We start from the raw sequence: 18,541 nt of genomic DNA on the forward strand, positions 1-18,541 counted from the left end.
ATGGCGGATTTGGTTGAGCGGGATGCTCACATCTACGTCCAGCCTCAAGAGAACAGAACACTTGATTTCGGACGTCGAGACAACTACTCGCTTCTCTTGCCGCCTCAAATAATGCACCAAGCACAGAGGTCGACGCCCTCGCGAATCCCCATGTTTTCCAGGCTCTTTTTTACAGGCATCTGCGATTCTTCTCATGGCATTACTATCACGGCACTCATGTCTACGTCAGGGGCGCCTCTTCACATTCGGCCGGCGTTCAAAGACGGTCACCAGAGGGGTGGAATTCCTTGCGTCCTGTATGGTGCTGTCTCAGTACCAGGAATGTCTGGCTGAGGCTGTGGCTCGTAGCTGGAGTTCTTCATAGATCGTTTCTCGGCAGTGAGGTATTAGTCTAGGTTTGACGCGTGATGCCGTGTGCATGCGACGAGTTCATATTTGGCTAGGCATGGCAAACTCTCCTGGAGACGGTTCACAAGTAGCACTTGTTCTCATCTCAAGGTGTTCTTGCATCAACTTCAAGGCGCACGTTTTGGCATCTTGACAGCTTGCTGTGGCATACCATCGCCTTGGATGCATTCACTGGCAACTCGATACTTAGATCATTTCAGACTGTTCACCTCACAGGCGGCAATTGTTGTATAATCTCTCCTATTCATTTCCGGTCATATTACCACGAGGGATCCGCCTGGTCCGTCACCGCGCCGTGGCTGGCATCACCCACCAGACGAGCATACTTGCCCAACGCGCCCCTTCTCACATGGGGCAACGGAGCCTTCCACTCCGCCCTCCTCCTCTCGAACTCGGCCTCGTCGACGTCAATCGCATCAATACGGTTCGTCTCAGCATTAATCGTCACCCTGTCGCCATTCCGCACGAGAGCAATGGGCCCGCCTACAGCCGCCTCAGGGACGACGTGGCCGACGATGAAGCCGTGCGACGCACCGCTGTACCGTCCGTCCGTCACGAGAGCCACGTTGTCCAGCCCGGCGCCCATGATGGCCGCGCTCGCGCGCAGCTGCTCCGGCATTCCCGGGCCGCCCTTGGGTCCCTCGTACCGCACGATGAGGACGAGGTTGCCGTCCTCGCGCCGGATGGAGCCCTCGGACAAAGCGACGTCGAGCTCGTGCTCCTTGTCGAAGACGCGGGCCGCGCCGGTGAAGGAGAGGCCTTCTTTGCCGGTGATTTTCGCGACGGCGCCGCCGGGGGCGAGGTTTCCGCGGAGGATGCGCAGGTGGCCTGTCTTTTTGATCGGGTCGGAGAGAGGGCGGATGATCTTCTGGTTGGGGTCTAGGGAAGGCCAGTCTGCGACGTTCTCACCGAGGGTTTTGCCTGTCACGGTCATGATGGAGCCGTCGATCAGGTTGGCGGCCACGAGCATTTTGATAACCGACGGTGTCCCGCCGACTCTGTAGAGGTCTTCCATGTAGTACTTCCCTGAAGGCGCCAGGTCTGCGATGAAGGGGATGCGGTTGCTGGTGCGGTCGATATCATCGAGGGTCAGGGGCACGTCTGCGGTGTTGGCCATGGCCAGGAAGTGAAGCACGCCGTTCGTCGAGCCGCCAAGGATCATGGTCAGCACGAGGGCGTTCTCGAACGCGGCGCGGGTCATGAGATCCCGCGGGCGGATGTTCTTCTCCATGACGATCTTGATGGCCTCCGCCGCGCGCTCGCACTCGCGGGACTTCTCGGGAGACAGGGCCGGGTAGGACGACGAACCCGGCAGCGAGAGGCCCATGGCCTCGATGGCGGTGGCCATGGTGTTGGCCGTGTACATGCCACCGCAGGCGCCGGCGCCGGGACAGGCGTGGCGCTCGATGTCCTCCATGACGTCGGAGGGGGTGCGTCCCTCGGCGCCGGGGTTGCATTTGGCGTGCAGCCGGTTGTAGGTGAAGGCGCCGCGGGCCTCGTAGCAGGTGCTGATGTTGATGGGCTTCTCGAGGAGCTCGGAGTGGCCCTTCATGATGGTGCCGCCGTAGATCATGATGAAGGGGCGGTTGTGGCGGGCCGCGGCCATGATGGTGCCGGGCATGTTCTTGTCGCAGCCCGGGATGGAGATGTTGGCGTCGTGGTGCTGGGCGCAGGTGACGGACTCGATGCTATCGGCGATGATTTCGCGGGTCTGGAGGGAGTATCGCATGCCTTTGAGGTTTAGTAAGGGATTTTGGAAACGAAGTAGTGAGAGAGAGAGGGCTCACCTTCTCCTCCCATTGTGATGGCATCCGATACGCCCACGGTGTTGAATTGCCATCCGAGCATGCCCTGCTTCTCCACGGCCTTTTTCACAATTCTTCCAAACTCAAGGACTGTGTTCATTAGCTCTGAACCCCCAGTACTGCTTCAAGGGGCATCTCACGATGTGTACTGCGTCGTGTTAGTCGATGACACCACCGCAGCTCTCACAGAGGCACTTACTTGCACGGGTTACCCTCCCACCACACCGTCGCGATGCCGACGTGAGGCGCATTCTTCATCATGTCCCGGTTGGGCACGCCCGCGCCGTACAACATGGCCTACACGAACTGGTGAGCCCTTCTCGCTCAAACTATCGCTCTGAGAGTACCCCGCGATCCCCTCCCCCCGCATATGGAGCCGGCCAGAACCCCGCATTCCCCAACTTCGGAGAGAGAGCCCAACAAGAACAGATGACGACTTCAATCTGTTGTGTTGTGTGTGAATAATTGTTCTTTCTGTCTCGCGTACCTGTGCGCCGGGGAAGTCATGTTCCCTCGTGATGGTGTGCGACCAGCGGTTCAACGGGCCTCCGGGTGGCAGTGTCTTGAACTGGAGGTAGTCGTGGCTGTCCTTGTAGGCGGTGTCGTCGTGGTCGCTGGGGACCTGGCCTGCTTGCTCGGCGCTCATCGCGAAGGTTGATTCTCGGTGGCGGTCTCGTGGTAAGCTTGTGAAAGGGTGTTTCAGTTGGAATTGGTTGCGTAGGTTCGGCTGGAGGACAGAATGATCTTTGGCCTTGACGAGCTGTGGCTGAGCAATCCCGTCGTGAGGTTTGAAGGACGTTGGTCGACACGGTAGAGACGAAGAAGGGGATCTGTTATGTGGCGGAGGAAGAAACGAATGGGACGATGACTTTTTTTGAACCTTGTCTTGTTTCTAGAGCTGTCTTCCCGAAAGAGGAGGAAAATGCGGGCAAAAAGGGCGGGGGAGAAACACAGGTGGCAGTAGCTATTTGCTGCTGGTTGACCTTCCCTCCCTCTCACATTCGTCAAAGCTATGGACGGGGGGAATCGTCGCTCCGCTGCGAACCTCGGGGAGAGATCCGCTCGGGACGAGCCCTTCCCTGGAACCCGGAGTGCTGCTTATTGTGAGTGATTTCATTGGAAGAGCGCTGCGATTTCCGTGAGGCGGCTCTGAAAGTCGGGTAACCCCAGCTTGGATCGGAGGGGAATCGGGGTGCTGGCCGCTCGGTTTGAGTGGAGAAAAGCCGGAGTCAATTGACTTTTTCTTGGTGGGAGTCGTTGATGTGGAGGGGTAATTAATGGCCAGAAGTAGGCCATAGACTAAGATGACGGAAAAAGATTGGAATTATGGAAGTTGAAATCCGGAAATGCTGTCATTTCTCTCACAATGGTAAACAGCTTAAGTGAAGAAGACATTGCCATTCCTTTAACGGAACCAGACTCACTACGGCATCACAGCCACGGTATTCTCCCCGGCACCAATGCTTTTTTAGGCCAACTATGTTTAGTGATATTGTTCCGCTTACTCGTTGCTAGTGGAAGAGCTCAGCCGGAAATTGGAAGTATCGTACTTGGATGAAATTGATCTGAGACGATACTCGATAGACGTAGAGAGATGGCCATAAATCTTCCGTTCAGCGTGTCTAACATAACCGGCTCTCCTCGCACTAGTGCCGTTCGCTGAGCCGCTGAGCGCCAGTAGATATATGTTATGGACTTGTGCTGAAGCTCATTCTTGAGCGAAGTGCATGAGGGCATGCAGTCTGTCGTCTGTAAATTGTGGGATTCGCGAAGCAATGTAGTTCTCCCCCCACTCAGCCGTGGTCCAATCACGGCAAAGGTATTTGCGTTGGCAGCTGCGTGTGTTGTTAATGTTCTCTTTAACCCCGGAAAGCCGGCCAGCGCTATCAAGTAAGTTGTGAACAGATGGTGGCATTTCTGCTATTCGTTGAAACCGAGACGGAGAAACGCAATCGTCCCGCCCGAGGGCGGAAAGAATCCGGATTCCAGATCGAACCCGAGGCAAGACGCAACTCGGATCGGTTCGTGACTCGGTGATTGGCAGTCCGATCTTCGGGGCTCATTCATACGAGCGACTTGCCGACTAAGTGCATCATCTCGACCTGGCTCTGCCCTCTTGGAATCTTCCCCGTTCCCCGCATCCAAGAATCAAGCGGGATTGTCTGGGCGTGGAGACCAACGCAACGTCAATGGACGACTTGCTCGCAACCACCTCACGTACAGATGGTGTGAGCAACTGAGCATCGCCATGCGTGCATGCCGTGTTGTGCTCACGCCGCTCGTCGTCGTCGTCAACACCAACGCAACCCTCTGTAACCTCCATCCCAAGGTCAAGAAGAAACACAATCCGCGCCAAGACCTTGTCGTGTTGCGTAAGACATGGGCTCGGGTTGGAGTTGGACACCGCAGTTGAGTGAGTGCCATGACGACGAACGGGCCATCTCCCTGACGTCGAAGGCAGCCACTTCTTCAGAACCTACCAGCGGCGAGAGATGGGATGACACGCTGTTTTGAATCTGTGTTTGGATCGACAACTAGATACGCTTTTTGGCTGGCGATGTAAAAAGTCATAAGCGCGCTGAGCGTGAGAAAAACAAAGAAAGAGGGGTGGTTCGTCTCTCCCGAAATCTTGAGTGGAAGAGCACGCCGTCATCCGAGCTATCCGCGCAACTCTCTCTCTCCCTCTCTCATTCTTCCCTTCCCACGTTTCGGAGTCCAGACGGATGGCGCAGCCCATTACGAAGCCCCTCATCATCCTCCCCCTCCCTCTTGTCGTTGACAAACCGTCTCCAGGGACGATGCTTGGCGGGTGTGTGTTCCAACAAGGCCAAAACTGTTTATGCTTCACAAGATTGGAGAAAAGAAGGTTTTGGGGGTGGTGGTGTGGTGGGTTGGACGGACACCTTTGGGACGGGTTGTAACCGAGGCGGCGATCAGGATGCAGGATTGCAAGAGAAGGAAGAAAAAGGATACACGCCCTGAATCGCCTCGGTACCGGTCAGTAAGGTCATCAGCCACAGATACGTACTTTTTTCGTCCTGAATCTCGCAACTCTGTGTCACACACACCCCCCATAATGGAGTTTGTTTCCCGTCAGTCGAACTCACGGTGAACCTCATACACGAAAGCACAGAGTACGTAGCTTGCTGCCTTTGGAGGAGGAATAATTGCCGATGTTTCCCGCATGCCTATTCTCATCAATCCCGTTCGATGATGTATGGACGTTTCCTCTGAAGCAAGTCCTGGAACTCGATCAAAGCAACAAAAGTCAACTTCGGCACAGATCTCTCTCGCGTCTTGGATCTTAATATAGTGACAGCTCATCATCCAGTGTCGTCAGGATCAAAGGATCAAAGTGTCAAACGCCACGCTTAGACGGAATGACAACTATGTGATGATCTTCATCATCTCACCCGCCACGGCTTACCGTAGGGCGTAGCATCACTGTTGCAAGGGATGGGCACGATGAGATTTGTTTCTCAAAACTCTGATTTCCTTTCGATTCGCCGTTTTGAAAAAGAAGAAAAAAAAAGATGCGCAATATCGTCGTCTGCATGATAGTTCCCTCTCCGGACCCCGGGTGGGTCGCTCTAATGTACAAAAAACGCGTGCCATACGAATGGTCAGACAAAAGCCATGTATGCGAGGTGTGGTTGTGTGCGTGTGTGTGTGTGTGTCATCACTTCATTTCTGCAATGGGTGTTGTTGAAAAGATGCCTCCCTCGAGAAGATGATTGAAGGGCAAGATTGATGCCTCTTCACCCCCGCCATGCCAGCCGTTCCCCCGTATCCCGACAGCGTCGTCGAGATACCGCTGGCTCGTAAGATCCCTCGCATGAGTCGCCGTTGAGACTCGAATGTCCGTAAAACAGGACGTCAAAAAAGAAATGAAGACTTCTTTTCCCCCAATTCGCAGACCACCGCCTTTCCTGCGCCGGATATCAACCCGCCCCCCCTTCCAACAACCACCCCGGTCGTGTTTGTGTTCGTGTACGATGTGTGAAAATTCGAGAAAATGGCGAGATAAACAAGAACCAGTCAAATCGAAAAAAAAAGAAGCCACAAAAAAACAAAGAAAACGAAAAGGGCTCCCGGAAGAGCAGCCGACAGAAGTGAATAAACAGGGCTGTGGCTCGATGCTGTAGTCTTCTTGTGCTCACATCAGGAAGAAGCAGAACCTCAAGCAAGAATCAGACACACAAAAAGGTGTGAAGTAATACACTGATAGAAGTGAAAAGAGAGAGACGCAAGTCTGAGGCTTCGGTAAGCTCTTCAGACTCTCTCTTCCTCCATGCGCCTCACCAACTCGCGCTCGCGGGGAGACCGCGGGTTGGCGTCGATGCCGAGAATGGCAGAAATGCGGGTCTTGTCCTGGGGCTTGTTGTAGGTGTCACGGTCCATGTTGTCCGGGCTGGACGTCGGGGTGATGGGCGTGCTGGCCTGGTTGCAGCAGGAGCCGTTCTTCCAAGCGGACTCGAGGACGACGGGATTGGCGCCCGGGCCGTAGTCGTTGGCGACGGCGGCCCAGAAGGAGGCACGGTGGGCAGTGTAGACGGAGCTGAGGCGGTTCATATCAACGTGCTGATGGTTGACGGGTTGTTGCTGGGGTTGGGGCAGCACGCACTCCAGACGCAGCGGGGGCGTCATGGGGAGGCTGCCGGACATGGACTGGAAGGAGGCGGAGGGGAGGGCCGCGCTGTGAGGCTCCGGGAGGGGGGTGGGATATCCTCGCGAAGGCGAGGACGTACGGGGCGGCAGGTTCATGCAGACCGGCTTGGGGAGGATGGCGGGGAGACGCGGCGAGGCGCCGTGGCCCATGATGCTGGGCAGTTGCATGGGAGCGGGCGAGTGGGGCGCGAAGCTTCCCGAGCTGCCCGGGGGCGAGACGGAGCGAGGAGTCGACTCTCGGATCGGAGAGGGCATCGTCGCCTGCATGACGGGAGAGTGGTTCGCGGAGGAACCGGACGAGACCGAAGTCGTGCGCTGCTTGCGGCGGTTGGAGCCGTGGCTAAGCTGGTGGTAGTGCAGGCGGCAGGCCAGCTCGGTCTTCTTCAAGTGAGCGGCGATGTGCTTGTAGGGCATCTTCTGGAGACGGGTCTGGAGGAGATAAACTTCCTGTCTTGGGTGTTAGAGACATTTGATTCAAAGCCGGGACGACGGGACGCTTGGAGCACACACACAGCCACCGCATCCATGCGGGAGGTGGTTGTGCGAGCTGCCATATATCGGTGACACGTACCTCGTCCTCGCTCCATGCTCGGCCTCCTCCAGTCGAAGCCGCCTTGCGGTTCTTGGTAACGCCGTACTCGTGACGATCCATGGCATCAGAAGTGGGAGTGTAGGTGGTGGTGTGGGGCGCGAGTTGCATCGTGGGAGACATGTTTTCCTCGTAAAATCGTTTCCGTTCAGTGAATCGATGGGGTGATCTGGTGTAAAAAAGTGCGTGAAGCTCTGAAGGCTTGTTTTTGGTTTCGCCCCTTGGGAATGAATCTGTTGAAATCTTCGCGCGTCTTCGCGTCGTCCTGGAAGCTGGGTTTGTAAGAAAGGGGGAGCAGAAGCTTGCTGCTGAAGAATCGAAGGTTGTATAAATCGGTTGTTCGTAAAAGGAGGGATTCCCAGGCCGGAAGCTCGCAACAACGAAGTCGGCTTTCTGCAGATCCGTCAAGGAGAGGAAACGGATAAGCGGTTTGTTGGTTGAAGAGGTGGCGTTGAAGAAAAAGGGACCCAAAGAAGTGAAGTCGTTCGTTTGAATAAACCGGATAGGTCAAGTATATTGACAAAAAAGGTGGTGTTCAAGAAGCGTAGTCAAATGAGTGTGTGCAGCCAAGCCAGTTGGACAATGAAGGAAAGTAAAACCCTAGCTGCGGGAGAAGAAAAGAAGGACACGCAACTGCGCTTCAAGAAGACGAAAAAAAGGGATGTTGATGATGAACCCAAGTAGGGAGAGAAAGTAAACAGGAAGAATGGGAAGCAATCGAGACGGGGGAGAGGGGAGGCTAAAGTAATAATGCAGCCTCTCAGCCGTTGGTGGTGGTGGTCTAGGTCTACCAGCTCTACTAGTCCCCGTCCGGTCTGGCAACTGGCAGAAAAGAGACAAGCATCACACACTTTTTTTTCCCTCTGGCCCAGGGCACTCTGGAGCAGCAGAGAACAAGGTCAAGGTACGAGGTAAGGTATCCGTAGCAGGCCTGGCCTTACCCACACGCACACGCACGAAAAGAGACGAGAAGAAGCGGGCGGGCATGGCATGGCAAACATTGCCTCATGATGTTCGGGCGCTGGTACATCCAGGGCAGGGGTGTAGCACACCGTCAAGTCTAGCCCTGTTGCAGATATTCAGCAGTGATGCTAGCAGACCCTGGAGAAGATGGGGTGGATGTGACAGAATTAGCAGAGCATAACGTTTGGTCTGATCCGCCGGCCTGCTGCCATCCCCATTATCCCATTTCTCTGTCGAGGGTGAGGGTAAGAGACAGAGAGAGACACACACACACAGAGAGTGAGAGAGAGGAGTGGGAAGAAGACCAGACAAGACACGCCCAGCACGCTTGTGCAAGCCACACCCTGTCCGGGCCACACCCCTGTTCGAGGCAGAAAGAGGAGACGAGAAACCCAGACCAGGACCAGGACCGGGCAAAGGTGCGAGATTATGGATCCGGTGAGAGACGAACGTGCGTCTCAAATTGGCGGCGGTGGTGATGGATTGAGAAGTGAGCAGCCACCTCGACCGGGCCAATACGTGGACGATTGCCCGCAACGAGATGTAGCCCTCCGGAGGCTCGGGTTGACAAGCTGGGAAGTGGGAAAGGAAACCAAAGCAAGGCGAATAAAGCATGGACCAAGTTTACCGAGGGCCCGTTGAAGATGAACAAAGTCCCTAGTCTTTCTCTAGCCTCCTAGATCCCGAGGCAGGACAGGACAGGAAACCGAAAACCAGCTGGGGCTCAACCGAGAACAGACAACAGTAGAGGAGGCTCTTGTGAACCTGGAACATGGGAAAAGAGCGAAGAGAGCCGCGTAGCGTAGCGTCCGCGTACCGAAAAGAGCGGTGTCTCGCCTCCGGTTTGTTTCTTCCTTTTCCCTTATTTGGTCGACTCCTAGTTTCTCCTGCGGCCTTGCAAACCTGGTTTGAACCCGCCGAGACTCCATTCCAGGGCAGACTCGCAAGAGCCTCAACGGGCTCTGGTATCCAAAAGTCAGGTTTGCAAGCATCATGATTACCCACCGGCCGGTTTTGGTTTCGGTCACGGCACATGGCCGGTGGATCTGTTCATGACTGGTAAGGACAGATTCAGTCTCGTTTTGCTCCCATTCTTTGCGTTGCCGAGCGCGTGGCAGACGGCTCAGCCGCAAGCGCATTGTATAAGGTAGATGGGGGCATATAGGATGGCGTGGCGTGGCATGGCATGGCATGGCCGAGCATGGCCGAAGAGTTTCTGGCAGGGCCTTCTTGACTCGAGGACAAACCATCTCGGAGTGCAGCACGACACAAGTCGACACCGCCAGGCTGGGTCGGGTGGTTTTCGCAACAAGGAAGAGGGTGTTACTATTTGCGGTGGACGTCTGGTCTCAAGTCACGATACAGATAAGCATACGTCTTGTCGGTGTCGATCTCGCGGACGGGGACGGGGACGGGGAGAGGTTTGGCGAGGAGGGAAGGGCTTGTCGGTGCCGCGTAGGGTTGGACGGTTGATGGATCATGGCATCGAGAAACCGAGGTCTACCGTCAGCGGTGCCGTAGCGGCGTCTTGTCGGCCATGGGAGGCTGATGAGAGCGGAGAGTAGAGAGAGGGCGGGTACGGGTTGCATACATTCGCGGCATATGCCCGTTCAAGCAAAGGACGGGGTACTGCGCGGGTTTCTTTGGAAAGACGTGGTGATGGTGCGGGCGGCGAGCGGACGATACGGCAACTTCGCAACGGCCGTGCAGTAGTCGTCGTCGTCAACCTGTTGGTCATGACGGACGGTATGGTGAACCGTGAGCCCAGTCCAGGGCGGCGGTGCGGTCGTCATCATCATCTGTTAATGTGGTTTGGTTTAGGTTGTCGGTCAAGGTGAGGTGGTTTGTTCGTGTCGTCTGTCTTTCCGCATGGTTGCTCGCTCGTGTCTGAAGGTTGTGTGAGGATGTCTGTCTGACGTTTGACGGCGGGGTCGAGCGATGGACGGTACGTGTTACAGAAGCGCGCCAGACGCTGCCATTGGCCCGTTTTCGCGGCCGCCCCTGAGAGCCACACCCCTCCTGTCCGGGTACGTACCTGAGTAGGAAGGCTAGTCCATATCGGGTCTAGTCAGGAACGGCCTAGCGCGGTGGCCCCGGTCAGCCTCGCGACCGCAGGAGGTACGTATCTCCCGAGGAAACCGCCCCACAGTTGAGCCACAGAACCACAAAACGATGAACACCGGTGCGGCGGGGCCGAGAACCCCTGTCCGTTGTCTCTATCCGTAGCACCGTACTGGACAGAGCCTCCTAAACGGGCAACGCTACCCATAATCAGCGCCTGAGCCGCCAGATGTTAGCACAAGATTCTGCACAGGCGCCTCTCCAGTCTCCAGAGACGATGCTGCTTAACAGAAGGTCATTATCACTCAACCCAGCGATTTGGTTTGAAGTCTGGCCCCTTCTTCCTCTGTGCGGTAAGACAGGTACGGTGCGGTATCCGTATCCGTAGACACGGTCGGATAAGGCCAGGTATCCGAAAGTCACCTTACGCGCAGTATGGTACCTTCAGACTTCGGTCAGGGAGGGTGAGATGCGTGTATGATCTGCCTGGCCGCCGCCCGTCAGTGACGCCCTGAGCATGGCACCGGTCACTGGCATTGGCGTTGGCAGCGGCATCGAAACATGAGGCTGTTTCTTGTTCGTCCCTCTCTGACGACGCCTCGGCACCTGCGCTCTGAGACTAACAATTATCGGGCTGATTACTGGCCAGGTAGGCAAGCACCTAGGGCGGCGGCGGCGTACGGCATACGGCATGGCGGCATGTTTCTCGATATTAGCTGCCCTACCTTACGACGTCCACCTGCCAGCATTCAACCTTGGACCGTATGCGATATGCATCCATACATAGCATTCGGGTGTCATTAAGTCTCCGTACCTTATGTGAGGCCCTATCATGACAGCCGCAACTTGCAGTGAAGAGGGGCCCAACGCCCAAGGAATAAACACACGGATGCTATTCATAACGTCTTTTAATATGCGCGCCTGTCTGTAAACATTTCATTCATCTCACACATGCAGCAGTACTGCGCCCATATTACCGATATAGTGACAGGAAACAGATGCGATGATTCCCTGCTCGACCGCTGGAAACGTCCCCCCGCCTTTCCGGCCAGCGAGCCTTCAGACATCGGTCATCAACGCCGATAGATTGAGAACACACCACTTTGCCGCCAAGATGTGGAGAGAGCAATAAAATCGCTTCACCTGTTTTCGTAACAGCAGCACAATTAAAGGATAGTCGGTTTCTCGTCCCCCTCCCCCTTCCCACCTGTCTACGGACCACCTGCCTAGGTAGTGTACAGAGTAAGAAAAAAAATCTCCAGGGCCCCCAAGAAGGGGCTTTTTCTGGCTGGTTGTTTAAAACTTCAGGGATCCCCAGGCTCGTTCCTCAGCGTGATGCGGTCCTGGGTCCACGTCCCTTGAAACTCGCTAGCAAGCAGGCGCAATTTCACCCACGTATCAGCCCTTTCCCTCTTGGTCGCCCTTTTTCTGAGGTGCGCACTTGCAGCGACTGCCCCTGACCGCCTTCGGTACGTACTGCCTGTGGACACTCCACCTGGGCTCTCAGGCAGTGTGGGGTAGACATGAGCCACTCAAACATCACACACACCGCCCAAGGCAGCCAATGAGCAAATTGCTTCACCTCATTCTTCTCTCTTCTTCTCTTCCTGTTTTTTCTGCCCACACCCCTCCTTTTCCCGAGTCCTCGCAGTCAGCACAACCAAAACCACACATTTTCTTCACTTCAACCCAAATGCGAACAGACAGCCGACCGCCCCTCCTCATTCGACGGGACGAACATGGATTCTGAGAAACAACAGAGGGGCCTAATGCAGGAAACCTTATTTGTTTCTCGAGAGATCTCTGCTGAATCTGAATCTGGCTCGGACTTCCATTGTCTGACGGGGTCATTTTTTCCCCCTTCTTTGGCCTGCCAGGCATCCCCCTTCCCCTCCTACTGGAACACTGGAACGCTGGACCGCTGGACCACTGGAACACTGCATCATCGTCGTCGACTGCCCCTCTCTCTCAGGTGCCCCCGTCGTGAGCCTTCAGTCGTCAGCCGCCTATCACATTTCGGTCACGGTTTACGGGTGCCAGTCAAAGTCACCTCAGCTCCTGGACCCGACACTCGCGGCCGAGAGTTTGGGTCGACGGGACGAGTCTCAAAGTCACCAAAAAGTCAACCGCCAACAAAGTCTGAGCCAACCCTCGGTCTCGGGCCTCCTCCACAACCCTCGACCTGGCTCGTCCTCACTCAAAATTCGTCTGACCTTTTTTGCCATGCCTGTCAAACCAGTCTGATGGTGCGCTGCCTAACCTGACGGACGGGTCGCCCGAGTCAGACTACGTCCGTTCCGTGCTGTACAGCCTACGATGCGGATATTGGCCGCCATCCATCACAGATCTCGCCTCCGATACTATATTTCCTACAACCGCAGAAACATTGTTGGCCGCCGCGCCACGCCACGGCGCCCGATAGAAACAGGCCGTCCCTTGAGTGGCTTCACTCAAAATACGCCAAAATCTCCAACGGGCAATCAAGATCCAAACACTTTGCACAGCCTAACGGCACTTCGCGGCCCCCAATTTCCCGTGGCCAAACTCCCTGACTTGCGGCGTCCACTGCGGATATTGCGCGCCCATGATTTGCCCGCCCGCCCGTCCGGCCGCCGCTGGCCAAGCCCAATCCCGACTCTGGTGCCGTCATACTCGTCTGCGAAGCCACACAGCACTCAACTCAGCGACAAACCGTAATTGATTGTCCTCGAGAGCCCGAAGCGCCAGCCGCCAACATCCCGGCACCAATTTGGTTCCGCCAGTCGGGGTCAAACGACATCCAAGACCCAAGTCGCAACCAACATGGGCCGCCTTACCAATCGAGCTACCCGATCACCCCAGACTGTGAGAGCCTCCGGCCAAGAACGGCCAGAAACAAAGGACCTCGCCCCTCCAAACCACCAAGACGGAGAGTAACACATCACGGGGCGGGAACTTCGTGATCCGGGCCATCAGCGGGCAATAAGCTCTTCGCCAACGATGGCAACTCGCCTCCGGAACACCTGGGGGATCGAAGGGATCGCCCACAACCCGCGAAAACGAGCACACCGTCACGAATCACCGCCCGCTGCCAGATCTGTCCGACAGCCTGCATGTCAAGTTTCTTTGCCTCTGGGGCTCGATCCTGACCCCGTTGTGAGAAGTGTCGTCAAATGTCACGGCCCCTGCCTACCGCTCTGCCATCTCATCTCCCCGCCGTTGATGGTGGTGATGATCTTCGGAACGCCCATCAACCGAAATGCCAACGGTGGCTCGAGTTGCATGTGGTTGGTGGAATTGGGATGCCTGTGAGGCGAAAACAAGATACCACGGCATTAATCGTATCGTCTGGTTCGGATTCGCGTCAAAGATCCGCCCGCCAAACCTGGTGCTGGGACCGTACCGGACTCGACTAGATGAACCGTCACGCCTGGTTCCCTGACAGAAGCTTGGCGACGCTAACTTTCGTCTGATCTCTCGACCGATGGATTCGGGCGACTCCACATGCAACGGTCCTGTCCTGCAAAGCGCGCCCGCCCGCTCGCAGAGAACGGGTAGGCGATGCACTGCGAAATTACAGGTCCCGGCATCGACAGAGCCCGCTGCAGACGCCGTCCAAGACTTCGAAACCACGGCTGATGGATTTTGAGGCTGCATGTGACGATCGTCGCCTAATAACGGTGAACCTTTGAACGACTTTCTCTGGTCGCCAATGTCCGGAGGACCGGAGATACGGTGTCCGCAAGAGGCATCTCGCTCGGCCGAGTGTGGATGTGAACCAACTCCAGCCTTGTGGGGTTCGACTCTGTCCTGCGTCAGGGCGTACCTTGCGATGCTCCCTTATTTCGTTATCCCACGGATTCCGAAAAACAGGAAAAAGGGGGCTGAGCGCGAAAGAAGATAGTTGCGACGGAAACTTCCAAGTCGTTGGTTGTTCTATCTCTGGAACCGCCTCTGTCCCTGCGCTTCTCTTGCCACGAGATCGACGCTGGATCATCTGGTCGTCGGCTGTCTCACAGCTTTCGCATGAAAGTCCCATCATCCCATGTTTTTGAGTGAACTTTGGAAAAGCCAAAAACAACACGCACACAGAACCGACAGAACCTCGACAAAACGAGCCGCGACGGGCACTGGCCAGCGTTCCGATTCACGGCTTGGCCGAGACCAGGGTCACCATGCGCACAGTCGTTGAGGTTCTTCGTGTCCCTCTCGCTGAAGAGCCGCGAGTCTCAAACGCCTGGTGCCGGAACCCTGCGACCTGCACCGTTTCAGTGCCGGGGTGCATCATCGCGAACCAGCCGAGGAGGCATAAACTCTGTCCATGTTCGGAACGAACGTGCATGGTTGGTCTGGCAAGCAGGAAGAAAAAAGAGGTGCATGGCGTCACAGAGCCTTGCTTGCCCGCTGCTTTCAGTACGTGTGCGGACGCCCGCATGAAGACGAGAGACCGGATGGCAGTAGACAAACTGGGCCAGGTCAGGGTTTGTGAGGCCGTTTTAGGTGCCAAAATCTGATGTCTGCCGCACTCGCTGACCGCTTGATGCTCGCCATCAAATGAGCTTGGCGAACAATCAACCCGGGGTGTTCTGCCCATTTCGGCATGTCATGGGGCTCTTTTTTTTTTTCTTGATGTGTCTTGCAGCCTGGTACGATCTGGGGCAGCGGCGCCGGGGTCGGGAGAGCCACCTTGTTTCGTCGACCTCTCTTTCGGTGTTTGAAACAATTTTTGTCTTGGGGCGCTTTCTTGGTGAGTGGCCTTTGTTTTTCTGTTGTTTTCCATACTTGGCTCGAGTTGCATGCGGGAATCGCGGCTGAGATGGCGTGATGGTCGGGTTGACGGTCGGTCTCTCGTTCGTTCTCGTTGCGGCCGGACCCGGTGCGACGGTGTCTGATGGTGCTGAGGGCGGGAGCGGAGTTCCGCATCGGCTGGACTGGAAGGGGCCTTGCCGGACCCGCTTGTCTCGGCACGTTTCTCGGTACGCTGCGATCTGGTTCAGCGTAGCCTCGGCAAGAGTGGATCCGCCGACCGGAACCCGACACAACCGTGCACCCTGGAGGCCGGGGGTTGCAGCCCCACGGGACGGCTGTGTCGCCGGACGCCCGATGTGACCTGGGAAATATCGGGCCTTCGGTCCGTTGCCGTGGCCGGTGGGTTTCCCCCGTGTCCCGTGATTATGGAAGCAGACAGACCCGCGGGTTCCGCCTTACGGAATCGTCGGATGGACGGCGTCACATTAACGGTTTGCATGTGTGATCCCGAAGGAATAAAATGATAGTTGTTGCTGTGATGCCTCGGCTCCGTCATCTTTCCGACCGGGGGTTTCTAGGTACTGACATGCCGAGTCCGAAGGATTGACAGAGACAGGTGGAATGCGATCAAAGTGGTCGAGGAATCATATGAACTGGTAAACCTCAGCCGGCCACGACAGTGATATGAGGCTGAGATACCCGAGGCGTCGTTGGCACTTTCCAGCGGTATTGAGCTGGTCCATCTCGATGATGCAAATCTCTCATCACGATGGAGGCGTCAGTAACGCTGAGCTACTCGACAAGTCATAGTCAAGCATCCGAAACACGACAGCATCACATGTGACAAGTAGACAACGCAGGCAAGCATTGCTGGCTCCGTTGGATATTTCCGTCACGCAAGGGACATACAATGCCATTGAGGGTTTCGCGATGTCGTCGGTGAGGATGAGGTCGACCTCGACCGGCGGAAAGATACATGCAGTTCACAAGGCAGATGTACCTGTCGAGAGCAGAGGTACTGTACGTACCGTCCGAGGTCCGATGTTTTGGTCGGTGTCCACCAGCCGTACCGCTAACAGGAGGTACATGAAGGGAGGATCGGGTACTTTGGCGATGCAGACGGTACATGGATACAAGTACGGGCGGTGCCAAGGAAAATCGCAGCACAGGGCACATGACAACAGGATATCGTGGAAATGGAAAGGCTTCAACACCAAGGGATTTGCGGGGGACGAGGCTGTGATAAACTCTCTTTTTCTTCCACGCGCCTTCTGGTCTCGTGTTGTTTTGTCGTCTTTTTTTGGTGCCTTGCGGTCCAGGACGTTTATGCCCGGGCCAGGCAAGCAGGAATTAAAGTGGCGCGGATTGATTGTGCGATTGCTTGGTTCGGGATTTTGGTTGGGTTGGATGATGAACGTGGCTGGACTTTCCCCGCAGAAGGAAACGCGGCCTCAGTCATCCAAGGTGGCCGAGTGGTGAATTAGTTAGGTGAAGGAAGAGCTACGCAGCACGTTCAGCCAACAGCAGCTGTCAATTTTTAGCAGCAAAGATGGCACCAAACGATTGCACTGACGGACCAACTGTCAACCGCACCGAAGGGAATTGGCACTGACTGCAGACTGATGATTGATGTGTCAAGATGATGGCCAAAAGGCGGACTGAGAAGGAAGGGAAAGGGTCAGGGCACGGGGCAGCCACTGAGCATTGAGCAATGACGAGGTGACGAGTGACAAGCGAGATGGTCTGTGCAGTACGAGGGTTCTTGGTCTGTGCGGTGATCACGAGGTTTTCGGTCGTCCTGGGCAGATAGCACCAGCCATTCCCGGTGCAGCAATATCGGGTGGCAAGCCAGGCTTCCCGGGTAATAGTCGGGCTGCATGAAATACCTGCTGCCTGACAGATGCCCCCACTCCCAGCTGCGCATGGAACCAAGGGAAGGTACGGACTACGGCGGTACGTACCGTGGACTTGCCCGGGCAGGAGGAGGGGGAGATGGCCCTTGCCTCCCTCGTTTCTTTTCCATGTTCCCTCGCGCTCCCCCCTCCCCTCACCCCTTAGCAATTTTCCCTCCACCACCCACTTTCTCCCAGCAAAAAAAAAGAGGGCAACCGGTCCAAAACATCACCGTGAACCAGGAAGTTACTTCCATCAGAGGTACATCCACATCGCGAGCAGAGAGCATCCCAACTCCGAGTCCCAACATCACCAGCAGCACTTGCACTCGCACTCCACCCTCAAGCCTCGCTACCTACTCCGTACCTACTGGCTGTACTTGTCGCTCTGCTCACCGAAACCTCACCACCCATCACCGTCGTCATTCCCTTCGCGACAGCACCGAAAAGAACAACATCGTTGTCGCTGCTTCCCGGTGCTGCCGTCGCTGCCGTCCATCACCGCCAAATACCTACCACACCACACCACCATTACCTCACTTCACCTCGACTAAACCAGCCCGAGGCCAAAGCAGCAGCAACAGCGACAGCGTTCAACGCAATTACTTGTTCGCGTCTCATCAATTTCCCTTACATCGACGTTACCTACACCTTACCTCATCGCTTTTGACCTCGCTGATCAAATCTCACCACTTGCGCCCTGGTACCCGTACGGACACCACCACTACTACCTATCACACATACATCCGCAATCGCATCGCACGCGCTGTCTTCCACGCCGGCGCTTCCTTCCCTTTTGCTCCCTGTCCTTCCGTACGGTACACCGTACCCGATCTTTCTCTCACGCACGTCAAACTCATCGGCCAGCCACACGCATTTCGCTCGCCGTCAGCCGTGTGTCCCGCCATTCATTCTCACTCTTTTGACCGCGGTCAGTCCCAGTCGCAGAGTCACCTCACAACCCACCTCGCCTCGCGCACCGCAAGGACTTCCAAAAGTCACTTCATCCCGGGGTTCGATCTCTCTCTGAGCCTGCCGCTACCGCTACCGAGACCAAGACCGCCCGCTGCACCCACCGCGGCGACGCAAGGCCACTTACCGAGCCGTCTACCTACCTTACGTCTACGTCTGCGTTTACCTCGCCTTAACAAGCTGTCGTCTGCCTTACCTCGCGGGCCAGCAGTTACTTCTGATTTCTCGCCTCTACATCCATCTACCTACGTCTCTCTACAGTCTACCTTACCACCCGCCACTTCGGCTACTTCCAGGACTTCCACTCACGACGTGGCCCGGTCCATCCTGACCAGACCAGACCTGACCTCAACTGAACGGAAGGCTCGTTACCTGAATATACCCGGAAGGACAACCTGAACAGAACAGACCGGGGCATCAACACCCTTCTCACGGTTCCTCTTCCATCTTGTCGC

At 56.1% G+C, this 18,541-nt stretch overlaps 2 protein-coding genes across 2 annotated transcripts; both read right to left on the minus strand.

Moving 5' to 3' along the window:
• Positions 1–667: 667 nt before the first annotated feature.
• CkaCkLH20_04639 (dihydroxy-acid dehydratase) lies at positions 668–2,859 on the minus strand (the record flags this gene model as incomplete). The annotated part of the gene is made up of 5 exons (XM_038887358.1): positions 668–2,139; positions 2,196–2,303; positions 2,354–2,361; positions 2,413–2,510; positions 2,701–2,859. The coding sequence occupies 5 exons, from the start codon at positions 2,857–2,859 to the stop codon at positions 668–670; spliced, it is 1,845 nt and encodes a 614-aa protein (XP_038747524.1).
• Positions 2,860–6,485: 3,626 nt separating this feature from the next.
• CkaCkLH20_04640 (uncharacterized protein) lies at positions 6,486–7,593 on the minus strand (the record flags this gene model as incomplete). The annotated part of the gene is made up of 2 exons (XM_038887359.1): positions 6,486–7,328; positions 7,453–7,593. The coding sequence occupies 2 exons, from the start codon at positions 7,591–7,593 to the stop codon at positions 6,486–6,488; spliced, it is 984 nt and encodes a 327-aa protein (XP_038747525.1).
• Positions 7,594–18,541: the final 10,948 nt, after the last annotated feature.

Source organism: Colletotrichum karsti (assembly GCF_011947395.1).
Source record: "Colletotrichum karsti strain CkLH20 chromosome Unknown Scaffold12, whole genome shotgun sequence".
In the NCBI taxonomy this organism is placed as follows: domain Eukaryota; kingdom Fungi; phylum Ascomycota; class Sordariomycetes; order Glomerellales; family Glomerellaceae; genus Colletotrichum; species Colletotrichum karsti.